General features: G+C 50.0%; 9 protein-coding genes across 9 annotated transcripts; 5 read left to right on the forward strand and 4 right to left on the reverse strand.

Annotated features, from left to right (window-relative positions):
* Positions 1-1,127, reverse strand: BO83DRAFT_379580 (uncharacterized protein). The gene is made up of 2 exons (XM_025531539.1): positions 609-1,127; positions 1-393 (listed from the first exon to the last, which is right to left on the reverse strand). The coding sequence occupies exons 1-2, from the start codon at positions 1,009-1,011 to the stop codon at positions 176-178; spliced, it is 621 nt and encodes a 206-aa protein (XP_025386632.1). The 5' UTR covers positions 1,012-1,127; the 3' UTR covers positions 1-175.
* Positions 1,128-1,313: 186 nt separating this feature from the next.
* BO83DRAFT_363565 (HVA22/TB2/DP1 family protein) lies at positions 1,314-2,833 on the reverse strand. Its single transcript, XM_025529576.1, has 3 exons — positions 2,523-2,833; positions 2,242-2,391; positions 1,314-2,182 (listed from the first exon to the last, which is right to left on the reverse strand). The coding sequence occupies exons 1-3, from the start codon at positions 2,549-2,551 to the stop codon at positions 1,390-1,392; spliced, it is 972 nt and encodes a 323-aa protein (XP_025386633.1). The 5' UTR covers positions 2,552-2,833; the 3' UTR covers positions 1,314-1,389.
* A 982-nt stretch (positions 2,834-3,815) lies between these two features.
* BO83DRAFT_428354 (NRDE family protein) lies at positions 3,816-4,872 on the forward strand (the record flags this gene model as incomplete). The annotated part of the gene is made up of 2 exons (XM_025535400.1): positions 3,816-3,881; positions 3,940-4,872. 2 exons carry the CDS (start codon positions 3,816-3,818, stop codon positions 4,870-4,872), a joined length of 999 nt encoding a protein of 332 aa, XP_025386634.1.
* A 1,469-nt stretch (positions 4,873-6,341) lies between these two features.
* Positions 6,342-8,449, forward strand: egl3 (putative extracellular endoglucanase/cellulase). Its single transcript, XM_025528591.1, has 5 exons — positions 6,342-6,604; positions 6,653-6,861; positions 6,921-6,985; positions 7,042-7,139; positions 7,191-8,449. The coding sequence occupies exons 1-5, from the start codon at positions 6,508-6,510 to the stop codon at positions 8,306-8,308; spliced, it is 1,587 nt and encodes a 528-aa protein (XP_025386635.1). The 5' UTR covers positions 6,342-6,507; the 3' UTR covers positions 8,309-8,449.
* Positions 8,450-10,076: 1,627 nt separating this feature from the next.
* On the forward strand, positions 10,077-11,700 carry BO83DRAFT_62539 (uncharacterized protein). Its single transcript, XM_025537487.1, has one exon. The coding sequence runs from the start codon at positions 10,208-10,210 to the stop codon at positions 11,564-11,566; it is 1,359 nt and encodes a 452-aa protein (XP_025386636.1). The 5' UTR covers positions 10,077-10,207; the 3' UTR covers positions 11,567-11,700.
* Positions 11,701-11,886: 186 nt separating this feature from the next.
* BO83DRAFT_363577 (Zn(II)2Cys6 transcription factor) lies at positions 11,887-14,116 on the forward strand (the record flags this gene model as incomplete). Its single annotated transcript, XM_025529577.1, has 3 exons — positions 11,887-11,935; positions 12,054-12,967; positions 13,028-14,116. The coding sequence occupies exons 2-3, from the start codon at positions 12,092-12,094 to the stop codon at positions 14,114-14,116; spliced, it is 1,965 nt and encodes a 654-aa protein (XP_025386637.1). The 5' UTR covers positions 11,887-11,935; positions 12,054-12,091.
* BO83DRAFT_379585 (MCT family MFS transporter) lies at positions 14,091-15,905 on the reverse strand. The gene is made up of 4 exons (XM_025531540.1): positions 15,552-15,905; positions 15,347-15,453; positions 14,710-15,293; positions 14,091-14,658 (listed from the first exon to the last, which is right to left on the reverse strand). The coding sequence occupies exons 1-4, from the start codon at positions 15,805-15,807 to the stop codon at positions 14,229-14,231; spliced, it is 1,377 nt and encodes a 458-aa protein (XP_025386638.1). The 5' UTR covers positions 15,808-15,905; the 3' UTR covers positions 14,091-14,228.
* Positions 15,906-16,917: 1,012 nt separating this feature from the next.
* Positions 16,918-20,714, reverse strand: BO83DRAFT_340639 (ankyrin; the record flags this gene model as incomplete). Its single annotated transcript, XM_025528592.1, has 4 exons — positions 16,918-20,028; positions 20,098-20,226; positions 20,277-20,485; positions 20,536-20,714. 4 exons carry the CDS (start codon positions 20,712-20,714, stop codon positions 17,297-17,299), a joined length of 3,249 nt encoding a protein of 1,082 aa, XP_025386639.1. The 3' UTR covers positions 16,918-17,296.
* A 791-nt stretch (positions 20,715-21,505) lies between these two features.
* Positions 21,506-23,285, forward strand: BO83DRAFT_316293 (5'-methylthioadenosine/S-adenosylhomocysteine nucleosidase family protein; the record flags this gene model as incomplete). Its single annotated transcript, XM_025527653.1, has 2 exons — positions 21,506-22,008; positions 22,091-23,285. The coding sequence occupies 2 exons, from the start codon at positions 21,506-21,508 to the stop codon at positions 23,283-23,285; spliced, it is 1,698 nt and encodes a 565-aa protein (XP_025386640.1).
* Positions 23,286-25,235: the final 1,950 nt, after the last annotated feature.

The following is a 25,235-nucleotide window of genomic DNA, read 5'->3' on the forward strand; positions in this document are numbered from 1 at the left end:
ATTCCATCTTCCCTGCCTTGATTGGGCCGACGCTAATGACTGCCAGCATGTACTTAAACGAAGAGTAACTAGACAAGACAAACTGCCTTGGTTATGGATACCGGTGAATCGAAATAAACATCCAGCCATCTCTTTGGAAATTATTGCCCCCCAGATCATCATATTCACCGTGATTTCATTCTTCCTTTCCTTCTTTTCCCTCTTGTTGTTCACCTTTCCCATTACACCCCTCCTTCCACACCATATAACCCCCAGCTGACATTATCACCCCCCGTACAGTGTTCAACACCGGAGCCGCCGCATACCCATTCATCGCCGCGCTTTGCAAACACGCCCGGACACTTCGTGCGACAGGATTTCCCAGATAGGATTGGCTCCATGCTGCCAACGACCCTATAAGCAATGTATCAAGTGATCGGGGTCAGTAAAGTGGGTTAAAGTAAGTAGTACCGTAACTCCGCACACAGAATTGAGTAGAGCAACCATCCACAAACACCCAACATGAGTACAACCCCCCAAGCAGTGAATAGTAAGTAGTAAAGCAGCAAACTTGTAGGAATATTACCCCCGAAGTTGCTATGGTGCAATCAGTTGCATTGTAGACATACCTGCCCACGGCCCCAACCGACCATATCCCACTAGGTTGAGCAATCCTCCTGGGTAGACAACACCCACGATGCTAAAGATTGTCTGGTAGGGATGTTTCACAACATAGTCTTTTGTAGCATTCCCCGCTCGGGCGATTTGCGGCTTCGCAGCATCCACGTAGGAACCGGTCCGGTTGGCGAGTTGAGTCAGATTCAGATTTAGATCCAAGTTCGTCAAATTCAGACCCGTAAGATTCAGACTTGATGTATCGGGGACGAGATGTCCTGCTACTTGTTGGAGACGTTGGATGGTTGTCTGTGTGGTGTTGAATACAGACCCCAGCCCCATGAAGTTGCCTGTCATTGCTGCGGAGGTGAGCGCTAAGAGATGGACGAGGGTGAATAGGAAGGTGGTAAGTTGCATGTTCAAGTGTGATGGCGCTGCATTCCACGGTGGTGGTGCTTGCGGGGATCGTTGGTGGTTTTTCCTAAAGCCTTGAGGGAGGGGTAGATAAGAGTTGTTATTAATGGCCAGCTGCGACGCAAGGCTGTCGGTATCTACGTGGTGGTGTTGGTTCGGTTGGGCATTTCTGTACAGTGACAAGGGGCTCGTGCAGAGAGGCTGCGGCAAGGCGCATTTACTTCGCATACGTCGCTGCCACTCACGTAGCGCTGCTACTTCTGTTTCAGCTGAATTGCGGCTGCTTTCGCTTGAAAAGACATCCTGCCCTATCAATCTTGCTTTTTCATTGAGAAAGAGTGCTAGTCTCATGCAAGAGAGCTGTCTGCTTGGTCTAGATATTCAGTGAGCCCGACTTCTCGCGCCCTCGTTCCCATGGTCTACACCCGAGGATCCAGCTTGCTCCCCACCTGCAAACCAACCAGAGGCCCAGTTGCCGCTGCTTGTGCGGCCATGCGCATCGGACGAGCGTTCCTGAGTATCCTCATGCTCCACATGAGTAAAAGAGTTCTCGCTGCGGTTCTTTCGCAGCGGTGCACCACCGTACGCCAGGTCATCCACCTCTGCGCCTGCACTGTGCAGGTCGCGCTCCTCCTTGGCCAGAGCGCTACGCAGTACTTCCAACATGTCTCTTTGGCTCGAGATATACTTGGCCTTATCCGCACGGGACATGGACGCGACCTCCCGTGGCAGTAGTGTTCCACTGGCAGACAGCTCCTCCCCGCGTGCTTCAGCACTCTTGCCAGATGCAACTGAAGCGACCGCAGAGCCGATTGCAGAGAGCCAGTCGTTGCCTGTAGCTGGGGCAGTGCCTCCAGCGGCAGTTGGAATATTGAACCGGGACAAGAGCGACTGCGCATAGGCAGCCGGGCCAGTCGGGGGCGGAGGAGATGCGGGACGTTGGGCCGGCAAGCCCAGAATATTTTCCCGAACGTAGTCTAGAGCTTGGTAGAAATACTGAAGTCCTAGAGCCTTGGCACGCTCATGGCTGCGGCCAATGAATTCCTCGATTTCACGCTCATGGTGCTCTAGGAAGGGGTCGACATATTCCTGATACAAACTCCGAGCTCCCTGCGTTTGGGGGAGAACAAGATAGGAGAAGAAAAAGAGTCGGAACCAGCTATAGAACGGGAACCTGCAACAACCTGTCAGCAGACAACTTAAGCATGCCCTGATATTGGCTCGTGGCCGTACCATCCCAGAATGAAGATCGTCCATGACTCCGCCATCAGCACGGCCGACAGAACGACCCAATACATGAGCCATGGTGCCAGCTGGGAAGGGTCGCCAGTCCGGAGGGCTTTGTAGGAAGCAAATATAGGAAGCAGGATCGTGATGATTGAGCTAAATGCATAATCTTATTAGCATATGCATAGCGTCTGAGAAAGTGCAGAGAACAACTCATAGGGCCGGGGTGTCCAGGGTCGACCGGCATCGCCGGGACTCGATGACGAAAGATAGCAGGTGGTACTCACGACAGAAGGTCCGCAATGATACCGAACATGATGGGCGATTGTAAACAGTTCGATCCGTTTGCTGAACTAAGTTACTTTGGAGAGAAGGGTGCTAGGAGGGGGAAAAGAAGAATTTATCGGTAAGCTGAGCTGCTGCTGGATTGCGGGGCAGAAGCTTCACGCGACCAACGGACCGACACAAAGGAGAGCGGCCAGCCGCAAGAAGAGTCTAATACTTGAAGAAACTTAGCGGATTGGCCTGCAGGTTCCAGGAGGGAGGATAAGGTGGTAGTAGAGAAGGAATGGAAGTAAAATTCGGGGAGAGAAAAGGCCCAAGACGGAGCGTGGCTGCCTTGAGAAACTGGGGCCAAGCCACGATGATCCATCGAGCCCTACAGTGGTACCTACCGCATTAGGCAAGTATCGGTGCGGATGCCTTAACTCAGCCGCGTGGCTCAGGCGATCGAGCTCTCTTCTTTGGGACTAGTTCCATCCTAAGGGCAGCCTGCCCGCCTTGCCGTTTCGGGAAATACCGCGGTCTTGACGTCATGAACATCATTATCAGTTACTGATTTGAAGCAGAATGAATGGGTACTACATAATATGGTACAGTTCTGTCCAGCATTATATTATTTATGAAAAGTGACTTGAGTGAATAAGACATCTTCAAGGCAAAATCAGCTCCTTCAGGTGTTGTCTTTCAGATGGAGAGTACTCGTACTAATACCAGTGCTAATATATATATGCTGCTACCATGCATTGAATGTGATGATGCCGTTGTTCCGCTACAACATATACGATGAGGGTAGTAGTGCTTTGGAACTGAAGAGCAAAACCATCATGACAAGCCCCAATGAAGAACTCACCCGATTACCCATCTACTAAAAGCCTTTTTTACAGCATTGAATGATAGTACATTGCCATCCTTCACTGCCAGAGCGGAGGGCTCTCCCTTAGCATCACAAAGGCGGTGGGGCTGAACTGCCGGTCATGTTGTCGGATGACCTCAGTGCCCAACAGTCGCCTTGTTTTCTGGACTCGTCAGAACAACCTCGCCCTACGCTTTGGAGCCAATTTTGCTCATCGAACTCAGACCCTGCTACTAGTTGTCATTGGAATCAGACAATCTCACCGAAACCTGTGATTGTATATCAATAGTACTCGCCGCCTGATCCTGCTCGCCTGTCGCACGAGACTATCCTTCCCCTCATATAGGTGGCGGCAGCTCACTTGCCTGACGCGGAGCTCAAGAATACCCCTACTACACCAATACCCCCTTCCTACCTGCATCCTCTGTTCCCTAGGAACGTCGCAATGTGTATCGCGCTATTATCCACCGCACATCCTTCCTATCCCTTGATCATCATCAACAACAGGGATGTACGCGACAATGATTCAAACCACATGCTCGGATCCGTCCAAAACTAACGGCGTCTAGGAATACATACGTCGACCGACATCTCCCGCTGACTGGTGGCCTTCACCAGAGTCCAATGTCTTAGGTGGCCGTGATCTAGCACGAGAGCCACATGGGACATGGATGGGGGTGACTAGAGAAGGCAAAGTGGCAGTATTGACCAACTACCGCGAAAATACATCAGAACAAGCCATTGGGGCGAAGAGCCGGGGAGCCATTGTATGTAGCTGGCTTGGTGCGCCTTCTGACGAGAAGCGGTCAACCCGGGAATATGTGCAGGATATGGTTGCGAGTCCCACCGCCAGGAATGTCGGTGGATTTAGCCTGCTCTGTGGATACATCAATGAGCCCCTGGCAATCGTCTCCAATCGCTCATCCACCATGGATCAAATTGCATGGGTCGCCACGAAATCGGGCCAGACGTTGGGCCTCAGTAATACAGTCTTCGAGGATCGCACATGGCCTAAGATCCTTGACGGCGAAAGACTAATGAATGAAGCCATTGCTACGCACGTGCAGGCTGGGGAGGACGAAGATGCTCTTATTACCCGATTCCTTGATATGCTGAGCACCAATACCCTCCCGAAGCTCTCAGAAGATGCGACTGCGGAGGACTACCTTCCGTATTTTCGGAAGAGCATCTTTATTCCTGTCCTGGGTGCTCACGAGAAACCCCCCAAGCCGGCAGGCACAGTAACTCCTGTGTGTGCTGATAGCACGCATGCGAATGGTGCTGCAGGCGGGGGGCACCATGCAATGGATCTGTCATTCCTGCATGGGCCTTATGGAACTCAACAACAAACGGTAGTCCTGGTAAGTGACGATGGACGTGTGCGGTATTTTGAACGCACACTATATGACAACGACGCAAACATGATCCCCATCGGCCAGGGTGATCGATCATTCGAATTTCAGGTCGGTCAACACAGCAACGAAGCCGACAGAATCTCATGAGTCGCCGATTGTCTGTCCTGGGGTGCTCCGAACAGTATCCATAGCAATTTAATTCTCCGCTCACGGCCATCCAATCGGCCTCGGTGATTGTGGCTATGTAAATATTTATAACGGCGTGCAATATAAAAAAGTCCTAAAATAGTAAACCAAGGTCAATAGCTCCGGGAAAGTCGATGTGATATGGAGTGAATTAATAGTAAGCCTCCTAGAAGCCAGTAGAAGCCGGCTATTGCCACAATCAATACTTAGCCGGCCGAAAGTGACATGCCATGTTTGCTTCTAGAGTTATTCCAGGTGGAACTAACATCGAGGAATCCTGAAGTCCTGGCGGATTAGGAGGCAATTCATATTAATGGCTCAAGGGGATTATTGTACTATTGATTTTTTTTTTTTTTTTCGGCCTGCCTCGGGGTTGATTTTAGCACGTGTTTCTCGGGAGTCGCTGTCACCTCCGTGTCCTGAACAATCTCTCCCGCTCACTCCCCTAGCAATAATGCCCTCACTAATGCCCCCAAATTGCAAGACTCTGCATCCTCCACAGCAGGCAGATGGTGTCTCGTTGGGAGAAAGCGTGAGATGTCAATAGGTCGACGCAGGACGGCATGATTTCCACCGACGGTCCCAGTGGGTCTCCCAAATCCTTGTCTCACCGTTGGATACAGGCGGGTCGGCCAGAAATTACCACTGAAGAAACCAGCCTGGACAGGAGGGCACAAAAGTGATCAATCAATCTGCAAGCCGATATGAATGCTAATAGACTAACGGTCTTCTTTGTCTTCGGGCCTATTGACCAGTTCCGTGCTCCCACCGGCCCGGAAGAAATTTAATTAACCGTGGAATCACTCCACCAACGAACAGGAAGCTTAGGCTGCTAACTCGTTTCATCTTAATCAGATCTCCTGCGCAATGCCATGGTCTGGCCCCACGCCTTCCAGGCAATTTTCGCCCGGAGAAATGAAGGATGACTGACACGGGGCCAGTGCATCCCCTCCGATATGGTCGCAACAATGCGGGCATGGCTGTTTCCATTAGGTGGCTAAGCCTTGAGGTGTAACAACGGTCTACGCGCTCTCTCCACCACCACCCCAGCGTTCTACAAAGGAGTTCGGGGATATGCCGTGGTGACTACCGACTCTCGAGCATATTGCTTGAAAAACACATTTTTTCAGCAGCTGAAAAGCTGCTTTCGTGGTTCTTTTTTCCTGTTTTCCGCCCGTGGCGTATCCAGATATTAAGGGTCGCTCAGGGACCGGCGCTAGCCCAGCGCCGGCCCAGTGCCCTTATTTCGGAGGAGTCGGGCGAGATGTTCTCGACTTCAGGGAGTCCACCCTAGTGGATGGATCCCCTGGCGGGCCACAAGGTAACTGTCTCAGAGAAAGCACCTAAGGCGGTTGCTGAGATTAAGCTGTGGGACCAGAGAAATGATAGGGAATTATGGGATGGTTGCTTTGGCCTGAGTGATCGATTATAAGTATGGGGAGTCCGAACCGTTCGTTCGTTCTACTTAGCACATCACAATCAAGACTGGCTCTTGACATTCATTATTTGTCTTCTATCTTGTGTTTTCACTCCTTCTTTCTTACCTTTAGTCATTCATTCCTTTGATCGACCAGTTCGACGTACATTCTTTTCAAAATGAGAATCAGCAACTTGATCGTTGCGGCCTCTGCCGCCACCATGGTGTCCGCTCTCCCCAGCCGCCAGATGAAGAAGCGTGACTCTGGCTTCAAGTGTATGTGATGTTTGTCTGAAGTTCGATGCCCTATTCTAATTGATGTAGGGGTTGGTACTAGCGAATCCGGCGCTGAATTCGGCTCCGCCCTCCCCGGTACCCTGGGAACCGACTACACCTGGCCCGAGACTTCCAAGATCCAGGTCCTGAGAAACAAGGGCATGAACATCTTCCGTATCCCCTTCCTCATGGAGCGTTTGACCCCCGATGGCTTGACCGGCTCTTTCGCTTCGACCTACCTCTCTGACCTGAAGTCGGTATGTTGTCGCTCATGCCCTTGATATCATTGTCGTTATAACACTGACCGGTTACACAGACCGTCGAATTCGTTACCAACAGCGGTGCCTACGCTGTCCTTGACCCCCACAACTACGGACGTTTGTTAGTAGATACAGTTTGCTGAGGATGAATGGCATATGATGGCTAACAACTTGCAGTGATGGAAGCATCATCGAGTCCACCTCCAACTTCAAGACCTGGTGGAAGAACGTCGCTACCGAATTCGCCGACAACGACAAGGTCATCTTCGATACCAGTGAGTAGACCTTCTATACCGGTTATACGAAGAGGTATCTAATAAACATAGACAACGAGTACCATGATATGGAGCAATCCCTGGTTCTGGACCTTAACCAGGCTGCTATCAACGGTATCCGTGCCGCTGGTGCCACCACTCAGTACATCTTCGTCGAGGGTAACGCCTACACCGGTGCCTGGGACTGGACTACCTACAACGACGACCTGTCTGGCCTGACCGACAGTGAGGACAAGATCATCTACGAGATGCACCAGTACCTTGACTCCGACAGCTCCGGTACTTCGGAGACCTGTGTCAGCTCCACGATCGGCAAGGAGCGCCTCGAGAAGGCTACCGAGTGGCTGAAGACCAACAACAAGCAGGGTATCATCGGTGAATTCGCTGGTGGTGTCAACTCCGTGTGTGAGGAGGCTGTCGAGGGCATGCTCGCGTACATGTCCGAGAACTCCGACGTCTGGGTTGGTGCTTCCTGGTGGTCTGCCGGTCCCTGGTGGGGAACCTACATGTACTCTCTGGAGCCCACCGATGGCGCCGCCTACTCCACCTACCTGCCCATCCTCGAGAAGTACTTCCCCAGCGGTGATGCTTCCTCCTCCAGCTCTGCCTCTGCCTCCGTTGCCGCTGCTACCTCCGCTGTTTCCACCACCACCACTGCTGCTTTTGAGCAGACCACCACCCCCGCCATCGAGGTTGAGATTGCCTCTTCCTCTTCTTCCTCTTCGGCCGTCGCCGCCAGCCAGACTACCCTCAGCAAGGTCAAGTCCAAGTCCAAGTCCCCTTGCAAGCTGTCCAGCGCCACCTCCAGCGCCGTCTCTGGCGCTGCCGCTGTCACCACTCCTGCCGCCGCTGCTACCACCCCTGTTGTCGTTGCCACCACCCCTGCCGCCGCTCCTACTTCTTCCGGCGTCGCTTTCGTCACCACTTCCGTTTACGTTCCCACCACCACTGCCGCTGCCCCCAGCCAGGTTAGCTCCAGCGCTGCTGCTAGCAGCAGCGGTGTCGTCGGTGTCAGCGACCCTCAGGGTCCCGCGGCCACCAACTCTGCTGGTGAAGTGAACGAGTACTACCAGTGCGGTGGTATCAACTGGACCGGCCCTACTGTCTGTGCCAGCCCCTACACCTGCAAGGTTCAGAACGACTACTACTACCAGTGCGTTGCTGAGTAAATGCACTCCGTCCGGACGGATATCTATCCGGAAGGGAGAATGGGAAGAGGATAGAGAGAGAGAGGTGATATAGAGGGTCCAGGATGAAGTTGCTCACGTTCTTGTATATAACTTTGTAAACACTATAAATCAAAAGCGACCCGAGGTCCCGTCTACTTTCATAACACATGTCCCGTTACAACTCCATTATGACTAACACCTATAATAAGGATTACTATGGTCTTGTTGCAAGAATGCGTAAGCACTATTACTTTGAATAGAATAGTCCGTTACAGACCACTCAGCCCGCCCGGGAGAGAGAGAGAGAGAGAGAGAGAGAGAGAGAGAGAGCGGGGGCCGTTGAAACACCGACCGAAGCTGAAACGCAAGATCCACCGCCAGACCCACACCCTCAACGGCGGCAGTTCCGGCACATTGTGTGGCCCATCGTTCGTTCATGACAGGACTGGGATAGTTGTGATACGCAAGAAGTAGGAGTATGTTTCAAGAAAGATTTTTAAATTCAAGTGTAATCTGAGGGAGGCTAGGAGGTTTAGAAACAATATCCTGGCTGATAATGGCGTTGGCTGGGCCTGTGAACGGATGGTTAAGTATTTAGGGTAGTTTGTTTACCCGAAAGGGCGGGGAGGGACTCAGTCATTACTGTTTGTGATAGAAGGTACGGTGATATTTGTAGTCGTCTAGGTAGTGGCATGAGCTTATTATGGTAGTAATCATTTACCTATTCGCTGACGAGGGAGACGTCCTCACTGGGTTGTGAAAGCTGGAGTAAGTCGTCTTTTAGTATCGATGTCACCTGACCCGGGGGGATACGGGATACTGTTTGTTCCTTCCCGTACTTTTTCCCTTACTACTTCCGACTATTACCTGGGAGCGTTTATGCTGCCTTTGCTAACGCTATGCTAGTACTATCTGTGATCAGCATGGTTGAGATGATCGCAGCTGCCTATGGAGCCAATGAAGCTCTCTCGTTGGGCACAATTACCGAGCCGTCCGTCCAGCTAAGATGGCAAAGCCTGCTGTTCGCAAAATACCTCCCAAATAGCCACTACCGACAGAGGAAGTTAGCCTTGGGGACAGTGCATTTTCGTTGTGGCACCACCATGGCCTGCATCTTTCGGAGCAGGATGCTTTTTACAGCAGGCGGTAGTACTGTAGAGAGTTTGTCCACCCAAGCGAGCACCAAAATGGCTCGCTGTTCATTGGATAAACGAAATATCCTGCTTGCAGTGTTGGGGAAGAAGTGGAGGTGCTGGAAAGGGATTTTCCACCTCACCCCGCATCTCCGCAATGTCCTGCACTTCTTCAAGCCCCTCAAGGGTCTTTAATTGGCGGGTCAAAACTCCCCGCACCACTTGTTATGTCGCTTGCAGTATGACTTCTCGGGATTGAATCACTCGATATCACTCTGAGGAACATGTACTCGCGCTGACGAATCCTTGCAGGGTGGCAGAGCAACTCAGTTGTGAGTAAGTGGTCGCGAAATAATAGTGATAGACCTGCTGCGCACGTCTATCACCCTAAAGACGGCTCGCTTGGGCTTGTCATCGACAGTACCCTGACGATCATGGTGATTGACACCTCGGAGATATCGCAAGAAGTGCATAGAAGATGCTTTCTCTGCATGGCGCCACATCGTGGAGGGGCCTATGAATGCCGATAGCCTGAGCTATCCTACCATCCATCACGAGCTAGCTAGTCTATAACCGAGCGTCGCTAGCCATTGCAAAACGCGTTCCGGTACAGCTATGAAGACTGTTGGTGGCTGCGAGGTGGGGCCACCTCGGAATATTTGGTCAGTAAGTATAAAGCCGAGTTCCTTTCTCCCTGTGAGGAGAGAGAGTAAGTGTACTGCTCCTCAACGGATCTATTGTTGTCGCTTTTGCATGTACGTCCAATATGATCCTGTCCTGTCCCTCCAGCCTTACTACCCTTGCTGGGTTGGCATTGCTTGCTCAACATGCTTCTGCCTCTCAATTACCTCTTCCCATCTTGAAAGACTTCGATGATACTGGCGTCCTTGGTGGGCTCTACCGACCCAACACTACGAGCCCACGCTCGCGCATCGGTATCTATATCATGCATGCGGAGCAAGACTACACCTCCTTTGTCGGCTGCACAGAGCTTCAGGAGCGTGGGTTTACAGTGTTTTGCGCCAACAACGAAGCCAGCAAATCCGGTTATATGTCAGACATAAACTTTGAGGACATGATGCTCCAGGCTAACACGGGCTTGGCCTGGTTGCGCAACCAGACTGATATCGACAAGGTGGTTATTCTCGGCCACAGCGGTGGCGGTGCAATGATGGCCCAATATCAGAACGTTGCAGAGAATGGCGTGTCCGCGTGCAATGGCCCAGAGAAGATCTATCCTTGTTCCAATGCTCTGGTTGGCCTGGAGCCTGCTGACGGGCTAATGCTGCTGGATGCTAACTATGGCATCTCCACCATGGGCCTGCTGAGTCTGAACCCGGCTATCGAAGATGAAATGAAGGCCTCCAAACTCAACCAGTCTCTCAACATCTATAACGCTGATAACGGGTTCAGCAATGGCACTCAATCAAACTTCACTTCAGAGTTCAAAAAGAGGTTTACGAAGGGGATTGTGACTCGCAACAACCGTGTTCTGGAACATGCACAGAACCGTCTCAAGGAAATTGAGAAGGGCAACGGCATGTTTGGTGATGACGAGCCCCTCACCATCCCTGCGGCTCTTTACCTTGCTACCAACAACCTCTATATTTCTCAAGATGTTCGAACTCTGCATCACACTACCTATCCTTGGACTTTGCTTGAAAAGAACGGTACGACCGAGCAGATCATTCAATCGGTGCGTGTCCCCTCCGGCTGGGTCGATATCTCCAACTCCTGGGAACAGGCTGCTCTGAAGACCACCGTCCGGCGGTACCTCTCCACCCTGGCCATCCGAGCCAACGAGAACTTCGACATCTTGGCAGATAACTTCGAGGGCATAGAGTATAATTCCACCCAGATGGCACCTGCGGCATCGATCAATGGCATCAGCGTCCCGCTCTTGACCGTGGGAATGACCGGACACTACGAGTACTTGAACGCTGAAAAGATCCACCTCAATGCAGTCAAGAGTAACGATACCTCAATCGCATTTGTTCAAGGCGCTCAGCATGGCATTTACCCTTGCACCGAGTGTGAGTCGTACCCCGGAGAATTTGGAGACACCGTCAAAACATGCTTCAATTATGTTGCGGGTTGGCTGTCCGAGCAGGGTCGCTTCCTGTGAGCCTTTCACATTTTGCAGGACAAACTATAGCCTACATACCCGCAAATCCGTCTGTAGATACCTAACTTTACTATGCTCCGGCTTGTGTGTACGGTTTAACGAGTTTCGATGACGGTGATGTGTCCATGTCAATACCAGGAAAGGACTCCCTTCTCGTACGATGCATGCTCCTATAGATAAGAACACACAACGGCAGTCACAAGATGTAGTTTCTGACGTATATTATTTCTTTTCAGGGAGATTTCCATGCCTCTCAGAATCAAGTAATCAAATTTGCTCGAAGCTCTTGGTGGGAGACTTAACTATAGGCTGACTCAGCAGTGTCAGCTGTCGGATCTTCGGACGTTCGCGAACAGCCGCTTCCCCGAGGTAACCTTTGGCGTCGCATCAACACTCCGACCCATAGGCTGATAATCGAGTCGCTTCCTAGGCTTTTATCTGCTATAATTCATCTCTGGGAGACAGTCGGGCATTAAAACAATCGAAGTCCGACCCCCTTGCAGCGTGCAGAAGGCAAGCGTAAGCATGGAATCCGCACGTCGCTACAACGTTGAACGGTCCTGCCTGCGCTGCCACCAACGCAAGGTCCGCTGCGATAAGAGCTCTCCATGTGGGGCTTGTATACGAGCAAATGTGCTCTGTCAATACCCGGGCCCCAATCGCGTCAAGCGTCGGCCTCCAAAAGTACACAATTCTGATGTCATCGCCCGACTGGAATCACTTGAGCGCTCCATCGCGGCTCTAGCTGGCAACCGATCGCTGCCTCACCTTCAGCACGAAGTGACAGACGGACGGGCCGTTTCTGCACCAGGTGCGGGGTCCCCCTCTAGCAAAGAACTGTCCGCGACAGGCACAACTGCGGCGACGGAGCCATCGCATGACGGCCTTCTAGTTGAGGACGGCCGGTATATCAATGAACAACTCTTGTCCCGAGTCTTGGAAGATGAGAAAGAGCTTCAGTCTGCCATTGGGACGCCGAAGAGCGATACCAGCAGCTCCAGACGACCACTCACGCTCAGAGCGGAAGGTCTCCTTGTCAGTCGCTCTGTGGAGGAAGGACATCTCTATGCACTGCACCCGTGTCAGTGGCAATCGACACAGCTCTGGCAAACCTTTCTGAATCGCATCGACCCGATAATCAAGATACTTCACGTTCCGTCGACTCAGCCACGGGTATTCGCAGCCATTAACCAGCCGGCGGCCGCTCCTGCTGATCTCCATGCTTTGCTTTTTGCCATCTTCTTTGCGGCCACAACAAGTGTGCTTGCCGAGGACCCAGCACATGAACAGAGGCAATCTGAAGTCAAGCGATACCAGCAAGGGCTGGAACTTGCTCTCTATCAGTCGAATTTTCTGGATGCTCCCACCCTAACATCACTGCAGGCGATGAGTATTTACCAGGTAAGAATTAGATGGCTAGTGTTTCTATGTGCGATGTAGCTCATGACACGGTATGCTTAGATGTGCCTGCGCTATTACAATAGCGGACGATCTGGATGGACGATGCGAGGGTTGGTCATCCGGGCAGCACAATCCATTGGCCTTCATCGTGACGGGAGACACTTCAAGCTGACTCCGCTGGAATGTGAGCTGCGCCGCCGACTCTGGTGGCACATTTGCACAGCAGATAGTCGTGCGGTTGAGGATCATGGAGTTGGTGTCAATAGCAGCGAGGACCTCTGCGACACCGCATTTCCTGCAAATATCGATGATCAGGACCTTTCTGCTACGGCGACGGTGCCGCCGGATTCCAAGGACTGCTGGACAGAGATGACAGCATCCCTGATCACAACAATAGTGAACGAAAAGCGCCTGGAATTGCATCGCACACTGACAACTAAAGTCACTGGAAAGGATCCCGCTGAGATAGTGCGGGAAGCAAAAGAGTACGTATACAATACCTATTCAAAACACGGCGATCCCAATATTCCGATCCAGCGACACGGCATGCTGTTGGGGGAGGTTCTAGTGCTCAAAATGGAAATGTACGTGAACCAGAAAGCTCTCCAGACAAATAGCACCTCAATACCGGTCGCCGAGCGCCGTGAATTGCAGACCAAAACTCTGGATATCTCCTGCCAAGCCCTCGAACGCACCAATGCAATATTTACGGACGCGCTTCTCCGCGGATATCGCTGGCTCTCTTCTACATTCATGCCTTACTTTCTCCTCACGTACATATTGTGGCACCTTTGTGTGTATCCACTGGGGGTGCACGTCGAACGCGCATGGCGAGCAGTCAATTTGGTCTTTGACCTCACCGAGAAGGACCCGTTGTGGCCCAATCCGGGGCCAAAGTGGGCAATAATTACTCGCTTGCGTGACAAGGCGTTGTATATTCGACAGATGCAGGTGGCTGTGGAGCAGGCCGCAGGCTCGGTCGATGAGACCCAACCGACAGGTATCAGCCAAGTGGAGGCGCCAATGGTAGAGTCGTTCTTCGACTTTGTTAATTGGGATACTGGCGTTCTTGGATTCCCGGACTGGACTGGCTTAATGCAGAGTGTCGACATAACGGGCTTCGAGCATTTGATGGATACTCAGATCTGACTTCGTGCTTGGCAAGGCCGAACCAGCCAAGAGAACTTACACATTACTTATAATACAGAAGAAAGCAAACACATGAGCAGAGAATATCAGAACATTGCCAAGAGTGAAACACTCAGAACTTCGCCTTGAGCACCAAGCCTGTTTGACGAATACGGGTCATCAAGACACACACGGTTCCTGCCAACAAAAAGATGCCCGAATAGATTTTCATGCCCGTGTACGACCCATTATCGCGCTGCAGAATCGCGCCTGCGATAGGGTTGGTCGTCAAGGCGCCAATCGACGCAAACAGGAAGAGCACGCCAGTCCAGTAACCCATCTCCCGGAGCGGAGCAATCTTTGCCACCAGGGCAGCGGACAAAGAGAAATACGCGCCAGAAGTGACACCAAAGAGGACCGCGAAGACGATGTTTCCGGGATTATTAGTCGCAGGGATCCAGAGCGCGAGGACCAAGATGCCCGTCAGTGAACATACCACGACAAAGATGTTGTATGGCCCGACTTTATCGGAGAATGCACCAGCCCCCATTCGACCGAAGAGGCTACAACTCATTAGCAACTTTATCATCTTCAGAGCATAGTAGACCACTCACCTTCCAGCATTCAGGATCGGAACTAGATATTGCGCCAAATTCGTACTCATCCCATCCGCAATAGCCGACGTCTCCATGTAGTTGATAGGAATAAAAACGCCGAAAGTCAACAGGACAAACCCGGAAACAAGAAACAACATCTTAACCTCCTTATATGGCCGCATAAAGGCATCCTTATCCATCTGCTGTTTCATTGGCGGGATCCTCGACCTCACAGTAAGACAAGTGACGACAAGCAACCCTAGAATCAGAAACGCAGCGATGCGCATCGCCCACCCGAAGCCGACACGAGTGATGAGCCGATCCACCATGATAGGGAAGATCACACCTCCGGCACTTGACCCGGAAGCGATGATTCCATACGCCGCGCCGCGTTTCTTGTTAAACCAGCTGGGAATGGAGCTCATGGATGGCTGGAAAATAGCACACAGTCCCATAGCACTACAGACACCCTGAGAAAGCAAGACCTGGTAATATTCCGTAGAGATGGATGTCATCATGAGGCCAAAGACATGGAGAAAGGAGCCTGCGATGATGACCACGCGAGCGCCGAGTCTATCGCTCAGAGTGCCGACAATGGGGCCCTATAGAGTGTCAGATCATTCTCAGATGTTCATAAAAGAGAGAAGAAACAAACCATGAAAAACATGAAAAACACCTCCAACGAAGGAATCCACGCGATCGTACTCGTCGAGTACTCGTTGAGCAGCGTCGTCTCATAATAAGTCTGGAATGTTCCAATACCTGCAACTTATTAGCATGTACGTAGCAACAAGCAATATTATTCTCTCTTTTCTTGCAAGATAAACCAACATAAGAATAGACAAAGGGAATAAACATACTATTAATCCACCCAAAAGTACAAAAATACGCGCACCACGCCCCCAACACCACCGACCACGCCGCAAATCCCCCATCAGGCGGGGGATCAGCCGTTCCCCACGGCGATTGCGCTGGAGGTTGAATTGGCGCTTGCTTTTCTGTGTCGTGTGCTAAATCTGATTCTTGTAGGGTATTTTGAGAATTTTGATCCTCCTTATCCAGCATGTCTGCATTATTTGCTTGGGTGTTGAGAGGTGCTTCATGGAATGGAGCCATCGTGTCTAGATGTCCTTCCGCTTGGCCGGTTTCACCGCTGATGAGAGGAATAATTCAGATAGAAATGAGTGTCGAAAAAAAAGAAAGTAACACGTCTTTACAAAATATCATTAATGTCAGAAATAATCCTATCTTAAGTAGTATACACAATAAATAGGGCTACGCTGAGCTGACTGACGTTCCGCGCGGCTCGGACGTTCACGAACGACCGTCTCCGCGGGCTTTATCGGTCTCGCGCTCGGAGGGGAGGATCGGATCCGATGATTAGGGGGTGATATGTCTTTCTACCTTTCTTCTTGGGAGTGAGATTGGTTGGGTGTGTGCAATGAGACGAAGGTACTATCTGTATAGAGTATGTTGTTTGTCGATCACTGGGAAATAAGCTGATTTGGGTGGAAGGTTTGTGTTGGTGTGGGTGGGGGCGGAGAGTACAAAGAGGGTGTGGGAAGTGCTCTGTAGTAGGTATAGGACTGGGATGTTGAATACTTCACATGCGTGGGCTAGAGAGCTCTCCCTCGTCATCGGTGCTAGTGCAGGCACTGGAAATCGACTGGTTGTTTTTGGAGCCATTCGCTGATGGTGCTTGGTGTCGGGCTTGTTGGTTTTGTCGGTCCTATCGGTCTTGATGTCAGCCATGGAGCCAGCATCGTGGAGCCAGTTCGTTGCCGACCCGTCTAGTGCAAAAGGGTTTATTCGAGACCCAAGTGTTTTAGAGGCGAGAGAGCCTTATCAACTGAAGAAGGTTCAGTAGATGGAAGAAGCGATGTCGGAGAATTATCGGCGACAATGATATGCTTTCGGGAGAATATTCCGCAATGTGACATGTGCATGCATCAGAGGCCATGTTGGAAGGTTAATCTAATCTAATCAATTTGTTCAAGATCGCTGGGTTCGTCTTCTTGTGTCCTGGAAATGTTGTCTCTTGGGCGTTATGTCCATCTCACAAGAATACTATTTGCTTAGTCTGCGATACTTTTGTTCTACTTGAGTCACGTATCTCAGGCTTAAGGTAGGGAGCGGAAAGTGTTTGTGATCAGGATTATGGGGGGTCCGCATTGGCCGCCAGATTACTTATAAGCGTTTTTGGATGAATAAGATTATTATTGTGAGGGCCTGAGCTTTCGTAGGCGCGGGATTCTATCAATGATTTCGTTGCTTCCCCGTTTGCTTTGCTGTCCACTAGTAGAAAATGATATGGGCCGAAGTGTAGGGCTAAAGGAGCCTTGGGCAAAGAAAAAAAAGAGGAAAAAAAGGAAACCCAACATGTGCTTAAAGCTGCGGTGGATGTGCGGCGCCTGCGACATAGGAGGAACTACCACCAGTGCTGATTATAGTCATCCAAGCCCTGTTCAAGCGGTCAGTCGATGTTTCCTTACAATTTGGCCCTTTCTTCAGACAATTCCTTCAAGCGAGCCTCTGAAGGTCCATTTACAGCAGAATAGCCACTTAACCCTGCTGCATCAGCAGGCTATTCGTAGCCATCCTCGACTTAATCTCCGGTTGCTACAAGCGAGACCTCAAAAGAAATCAAGAGCCTTGCTGCGGCATAATGGCCATTATTTTTCGCCAGCCTCACGGCTTCATCAAAAAAGAACCGATGCTCACCCACAATGAGTGCTCCTCGATCAAGCAGCAGGTGCAACACATCAATACGACCGTGTTCGGCAGCGCCCATTAAAGCCGTGCGCCCATCTTCCACTGCAGGTTTTGCATTGACATCCGCGCCGAGGTCAAGCAGTCTCTGAGCAATGCCGATGAATCCACGTATGGCCGCAATCTGTAAAGCGGTCGCACCATTTTCCTCAGCACCGGGACCATTAACATCTGCTCCGTGATGCAGGAGAAGATTGAATATCTCCATGTTTGCATTCTCAACAGCGAGCTGTAACGGTGTACGTCTGCGGGGACCGTCTCCCAAGTAATTGACGTCGGCTCCTTTCATCAGCATCTCCCGAACGATCCACACCAGTTGTGATTCGACGGCAGCTTGAAGAGGATTGAACCTACAACACTTTGAATTCAGCCACATATCGTAACTTAGATCAAAGTCGAGTTGCATCAACTCAGCCAGCCGGTCATGTTCGTTCGATAGTATTGTCCTTATCAAAGCACGAGACACAAGCTTTGGCTCCCACGGTATCCCAGCCGCGGCTGCCCACTCAAGAAGGAATGTGAAATGAGAGCTTTCGGCGATCCAACCAACCTCCACTTCAAGTACTGATTTTACATCATCCTCCCACTGTTGACTCCAACTATTAAGCCTCGATCCAATTAATAGTGGCCGAGGTGCTCCTGTAAAGTCCACGTTTGCCTCTCGAAGTAACTCTAACGCGGCCATTGAAGGTTCCCTTAACGCAGCTGCCACTGCTGTTGGGGCCCTCCCCGAAAAGCTTCTTAGTAGAAGTGGTAAAAGTCCACTATGCCTCTGTATCGCATATGTGAGAGCATAGTCTGTCACCGAAACACCATGCTTCAGAAGAGCCAGTATAAGTCTCATGTTATTTGTTTTGGTGGCCGCCTCTAGAGGGGTTATCGGATCTGAGGTGGAAAAGGGATCCCGGGCGTCGTGCTCTTTATGGGCGTCGTTCTTGAGTAAAAAGTGTGCTAAGTCCTCATGTCCCGCTGATATAGCAGCTGCAAGAATCTGATGGCCGGACGAACAGAGCACGCCTGCTAAGACTCCTCCCTCTTCCATTAGGATGGCAGTCTGCAAATTCCCAATTTTCTTCATCTTAACTCCAACGTATCTAGCACCGGCATTTATCAGCTTGTCGATCACCGCATCATTTCCAACTTCGAGAGCGGCAGCAAGAACGCTACCTGGAGCCGCTTCGAAGCGATCATTCAATCGTGCGTTGGAGTTGATCAAAAGCTCAACGATGAGCATGTTATCTTTCTGGATTGCAGTCATGAGAGCTGATGGCAACTTTTGCGCATCACATGGCTCTCTGTCAACCTTGGCCCCATGCGTGATCAACATCTGGCAAAGACTAAGATTGCTCTTCCGAGCGGCATGCTCGAGTAAAGTAATCTCCCCCTCATCAGCAGCTCTGACGTCAGCTCCTGACTCTAGTAAAATTTGAGCTATATCGGTTTCGCCGGTCATGGCTGCTAGAGTCAGTGGATACATATAGAGCGGCGAGGAAACTCTGTTTGCGCCAACAGTAGAGTAAGTCAAAAGTCGGACAATATCAACACTCCTCTCAATGACTGCAAGGCCTAGCAAGCAGATATCCCCCCCTTCATGTCTATTTCTGTACGGTTGCGCAACAAATCCATTCAGCTTTGCACCTCTGTCAAGGAAATATTCAACAATCCACTCATTTTCCAACTCCACCGCTGGAACAACGAGATCTGGATCATTGCGTCCAGCTGCAAGATGCTCCTCAAGGTGTATGTCGATTATCTCCTTGACCAGATCAAATTTCTGCAAATAAGAGTAACAGATTTTCATCGCTTCACGGGCACACTCTCGTGTCACTTTTGCACCTTGCAGGAATAGTGCCCGAGCAACCGCCAAATTTGCGCCTGAAATGGCAAAATACAGAGCAGTTTTATCGACCTCATTCGCAAAGCCATGTTCAATGTCAGCACCGTACTTGATCAGAAGATTGGTAAGGCGAATATTTCCCTCCAGAGCTGCAAATTGCAAAGGAGTCAAGAAGCAGATGTCCTCTTCTGATACTGCCTCAATCAACCCATCCGGATTCATGCCAGACCGGAGCATATTCTCAACAATATCCAAGTCACCTATCCAGAGTGCACTTTCAAACACTTTTTCTGCGATAGATTCGGCGGTGGGCTCATGGGTTGATAGCAAAATCCTGAGACGATCCGGATCACCCCAGCCACTATCTTTGAGCAATCTCAAGATCAATCTGGAATCACGTTCCTTTTGTTCGTCATAGGACCCATCTTCATCTGGGGACATTAAGTTATTTGAAATGAGGTATAACACGACACTCAAATGATCTCTAAGTCCTGATTTCAAGGTACTCAGATCTGTTGATAATCCATCAAGTTGCCCTTGCTCCGTTTCTGGCATGAGGATACTCAGAGCTGCTGATGTACGTGACCCACTGTAGATGTTCTCGAGATGCTCGGGCTTATTCCAGGGTACAATTGAGCTCAGGCGTTGCATCAGCTCAAAATTGGCACTTTTGGTGATGTTGCCTGAGCGCGACGAGTCCACGAAGAGAGAGGAGGAGGGCAAAGAAGGTGCTGGAAAGATATTGTATTAACATTCAGGCTCGTGTGAGTGTGTGTGTGTGTGTGTGAAGAGAACCTCACCTTGCTCTGTTGGGGGATCAAGGAAGCTCATGAACCGCAGCCAGGGCAAAGAGCTGCTCCAAGAGAGGCACATGCCCGTCGTTTGCGGAGTTGTTACCAGATAACCTTCGGGGGTCTTTGGAGAAGGTGCTAGATATTGGTCAATTCCATGCTCAGATGAGATCAGATATTTAACTTACCATATTGCGATATGGTTGACACGAAGCCCTTTCCGTATTTTGCCTTGGCGATCTTCTTCGGATGGAGCTGAATTCCGTCTATAAAGACCTCACTCTCCTTTCCGTTTCGCTTCCGTTTGGCCACTCGTTTCAGGATCCATTCGTCGTTTCTGGACTCGGAGTGCTTTTTAAACCCCCATTTATTGAGTTGTCTAGTGTATGCTGCCTTGCTGATCTCCAGTCAGCTGCGATGCTATAAAGCATAGTGAACTGTGCTTGCCTTTTCTTCCACGAGTGCTGAATTTCCATATAACTCATCACGTCTTCCAGCTTTTGGTTCTCGTGGATATATAGTTGTTCGATCTCGCTCTTGTATATGTCCCATTTCTGGTTGGCCATGTTTATTGACACATTTACCCAGGTTGAGGGGAGGTTGATGATTAGGTCCCGCGGGGGCATGCAGGCTTTAAGAGCCAAAGTCGAAGGTCCCAAACTTTGCTTTTTCACAGCTTCTCAGCCTTGTCGTGCGTCAGGCAACCTCATATCTAACCAACGCACAGGGCATGCCCGCAGGTGTGGCGCAGGAGCGTAGAAGATCTCATTGGCTGGTTCAAGGGTTCTCATTCATCTTGTGAGAGCTCTCATTGGCTGCTTCCGAAATTCTCACTCATGCTCTTCGATAGGTCTTATTGGCCGGTTTCGAAGTTCTCAATCATATCTTTCGACAGGGGTCTAATAAGTCTCATTGGTTGCTTCCGAAGTCCTCATCCATCAAACTGTAGCCTTAATTGGTTCGGTTCCCCAGTTCTCATAGAGACTAACGCCGGAGCCCTGGAGATCAGCAGCAACACGTACTCGGTACCTTAGTTCGTCGCACATTCTGGAGGCAGTTAGATGGCCTGGAACTATGTACACGCCAGCGAGTAAGGAAAAAATACAGTGAACGATATGATTGAACACATCACCGCACTTTTATGGAGTCTTCAATTGATGTGCTGATTAGTCCATTCCCAAATGTTCACTTTGATCGGAATTTTAAGCCCCCTGACCTTCTAGACACATCAAACCCATCAGTGCGCAGACAACTTTTGGGCTCACCATTTTCGAAAACATATAATAAAATCTCACCTCCCAAGCCATGTATACATCTGGTCGAAAGACACACACCGTTCCAATTCCTGACTCTTTTCTGGATTGCTCTTCCCCCTATCACTTTGAAACTTTCTTGTTTCCGTAGTAGCTCTTTCACCATGCCGTGGTCCACGACCAACACTATACGAGACAATTATTACGCCTATTACCACGAGCACCAACCCGTTATCCTACTTGAGGGCCGGCAACAGCCAGTCCTCAACATATTGTCGAATCTTCATAGGGACCAGAATGGAGTTGTACTACCCGAATCCATGTCAGCACAGCTGATGTATAACTGTGTTGCACCCCCCTATCGTACAGCAAATGTCGGGGAAAACACCATCTTGGATGTCCCTTCTCCGGCAGCGGGTGCCTATGGCCTACCGACTGGCAGGCAGTACTACACCTCAACTGCTGGTATCAGCTACATGCCAAACAACACGGCAACTGCTCTTTGGCACACTGTCCAATCCTCTCCGCTGCCCCCGTCTACCCAGCTACATAGACAACCAATCCACTGGCACAAGATAGGCGATTTTGATTCTCATCGCCCAGCCATTAGGGATCGAAGTCAGGCTCCTGTTCGAATCACCAATGAACATGCCAGAAGGCACCAGCAGTATGTCTCTTTTAAGTCTCAGGAGTCTCTTGTGAAAGCAACTGCTATAAATGACTATTCTGCTTACATATTCTCTCTATAGATGGCAGGAGAACCTCACAGACGATTTTATACGATACCGAAACGATGCTGTTTATCATACTGGCTTGGCCCAGGCAGGATATTTGCCGAATAGGGGTCTCGAAAACATTCATTTCTCCCCTGGTCCTCCCCGCGTTATCCCAGACTTCGATATGATGTCGACCCCGGGAACCCAGTTAGAATCGCGTATGACCGAAGCGCGGCAATATCCAGCTCATGGAGATTTAGATCAATTTGAGCTCGGCAATGAAGCTGCTACGTTAGGCAGTTTGTCACCTCCGCGTCCCACCTCACGGAGTGACTTTGAAATTGCTATCATCTGTGCCCTGACAGTTGAGCAAGACGCAGTTCATGCCCTCTTTGACCGTGACTGGGATGATCACGGTCCCGCATATGGCAAACACCCCTGTGACCCGAACGCATATTCATGCGGTGCAATTGGTCGGCACAACGTCGTGCTCGTGCATATGCCGGGTATGGGAAAAGCAAGCGCCGCGGCAGTTGCCGCGCACTGCCGAGTGAGCTTCCCAGACCTGAAACTGGCCCTTGTAGTAGGCGTCTGCGGGGCTCTTCCATTCACGTATACTGATCAGGAGACTATACTGGGCGATGTGATCATCGGTGATGGCATCATCCAGTACGACTTTGGGAGACAGTACCCAGACCAGTTTGTCCGCAGGAACACCCTTCTCGACTCGCTTGGCAGACCTAGTCCTGAGATACGTGCACACCTGGCCAAATTGAAAAGTCGCCGCGGTCTTGCGTCTCTTCATCATGCTATGGGTACCCATCTTCGCTTTCTTCAAAGTCACCCTCAGTTCAATCGATACTACCACTATCCGGGCGCTGAACAGGACGTGTTATATAAACCGGAGTCCAACATTGTTGTCTCGCGTCGGCGACTGGAACAACCCAGTCCCAAGCCTCATGTCCACTTTGGTGCCATTGCATCTGGCGATACACAAATGAGAAGTGGCATGCGCCGCGACTCTATCGCAACAAAGGAGGGGATTATTGCCTTTGAGATGGAGGGTGTAGGTATCTCCGATAACATACCGCATGTGATTATCAAGGGCGTGAGCGACTATGCAGATTCGCACAGGACTAAGGCTTGGCAACCCTATGCTGCCGGCACTGCCGCTGCTTGTATGAAAGCCTTTTTACAAAGTTGGATTCCAACTGGGAGGTTGCGCTAACAAGACAAATTAAGCGAAGGAGGAAGGAAATTGATGTATCTTATCTCATTAGCTCTGTTAAAATTAATATCATCTGAGTTGGTGTATTGGGCATCATGTATCATGGAGGTTTATAATAAAGGCTTGATTTACACTCAAGTTCCACGAGGTCCTCTCCTTAAATTGGGCTTATTGAGCACCACTACCAGCAGATCTCTTGATTACGGGGTCGAGCATTCGGAGAGGTCGCTCTACTCAATACGTGATGGTCATTGATAAGTACTAGTTTTGTTTCTGACAGCCTACTTTACGCATATAGGCCACACGCCAGTAGGTTATAGTTGGATGGGTGATCACTAGTTAATCCCCGTCTACACTAATAGATTTGTCTCTTTCTGCATTGTTTTCTTTAGGGATAGGCGCTCGTACCTTCAACCCCATCTATTCCCCTACGCCCGCTTCCCCTTCCCCTCTGCCTCGGAATAAAGTGTGTTTTTCAGTCTGGGAGATGACGCTTCCTTATATCTTTCGGAAGAGAGGATAAGAGAAGACTCCATCACGGTGCTGGCGGAAGTCACTGGTTCCAGTTGCCCAGGAACAGGTCGTACAGGGTATTATGGACAGCCAAAGAGCAACGGAATACTGGTTATGGAAGGCTAAACTCGTTGGTGATCCCGTTTGTGAAAATGTTGCGCGAAGAGAAGAAGAAGCGGACGGCGCCATACCGCGATATAGATCGCATGGAAGACATCAGACGGCAGTCGATGAACATGAAAGCCGCAAGCGGCGGGTCCAAATACAGTGACGGAGCCCAAGCTGTTTGACTCAGTGATACTAATAGGTCAGAAAGATGTTACTTCCAGTACATACGACCACAGGGTGTGGAAAATAGGGCTTCCCGTCCGCTCAGCCGTACTCAAGCCACACGCCGGGAGGTTAGTAGTTGGGTGGGTGACCACCAGCGAATCCCTTCTGTTGTATGTATTTTTGCTTTCTAACTTTTATTGTCATGGTCTGTTTTCATTCATTGTCATGTTCTTTATTTTATTGTACTTTGATGCTTGGTAGCGTAAATTAAAACCAGTGTCATTGATGCGTATCTTCCCAATGTAGTAGTTGGGGGTCTGACTTGAATAAGAGTCCTGCATAATAAGCACTAAGCCTACGTTCAATGATAGCCAAATAGTACCTGAAAGTCTGTCAAAAAAATTCGATTCGTTATCAGACTGTACTCCACTGAAACTTCTAGAATCATATCACTAGTTGTTGAGGATGGTGATGAAAGAGACAGAAGCCCAAACTCTCATGAAGACCAAAACATCCACAAAGCATGGCTTTGTAATAACAATACAGATAACCCAAATGAGTGTTAAAGGTCTGATATATCTCCTGATCGTATCGCCGCTGGCCGTAGTATATTAATATGTATAATCGATGAGCCTTACTCTGGTAGCTCCCATAGCAGGCCACTTACTATCTATTGGCGTATAGGAGAATCACAAATGATTGTTATCATTAATATCTGGATAGCCAGCTGTGGTTGATTGGATGATCGCTGATGAGGCTGGAATTGGGGCGGTGTGTGAAAGTAGCCTAGTGCTTGAAGCCTTGTCAACCAAGTAGTCAAAATCGGTGTTACGTCTTTAAGGGGGATACGAGTGGTTGTGATCTCGGACAAATTATTTGGTCAGTTGCCGATTCGCAAATCGCAGCACTCAACCGTGTTTGTTGTATCAATTCATTTGTTCAGAGTTCAAGAGGGACGGCATTTCGTATTAAAATGTTGTTGTAATGAAAGTACATTACGTGTATGTGATGAGTAAATTATGGAAGTAATTAATAAGAGGAACAGAGAAAATAGAGAAAAATTACAAAAAGAAGAAAAATAGGTGCAGTAGATGAGACAGAGCATGTCGGGGAAACAAGGGAAACAAGGGTAATATGGGGCAATATGGGGCAATATGAGAAATA

This window comes from Aspergillus eucalypticola, assembly GCF_003184535.1.
Source record: "Aspergillus eucalypticola CBS 122712 chromosome Unknown BO83scaffold_17, whole genome shotgun sequence".
NCBI classification, from domain to species: Eukaryota; Fungi; Ascomycota; class Eurotiomycetes; order Eurotiales; family Aspergillaceae; genus Aspergillus; species Aspergillus eucalypticola.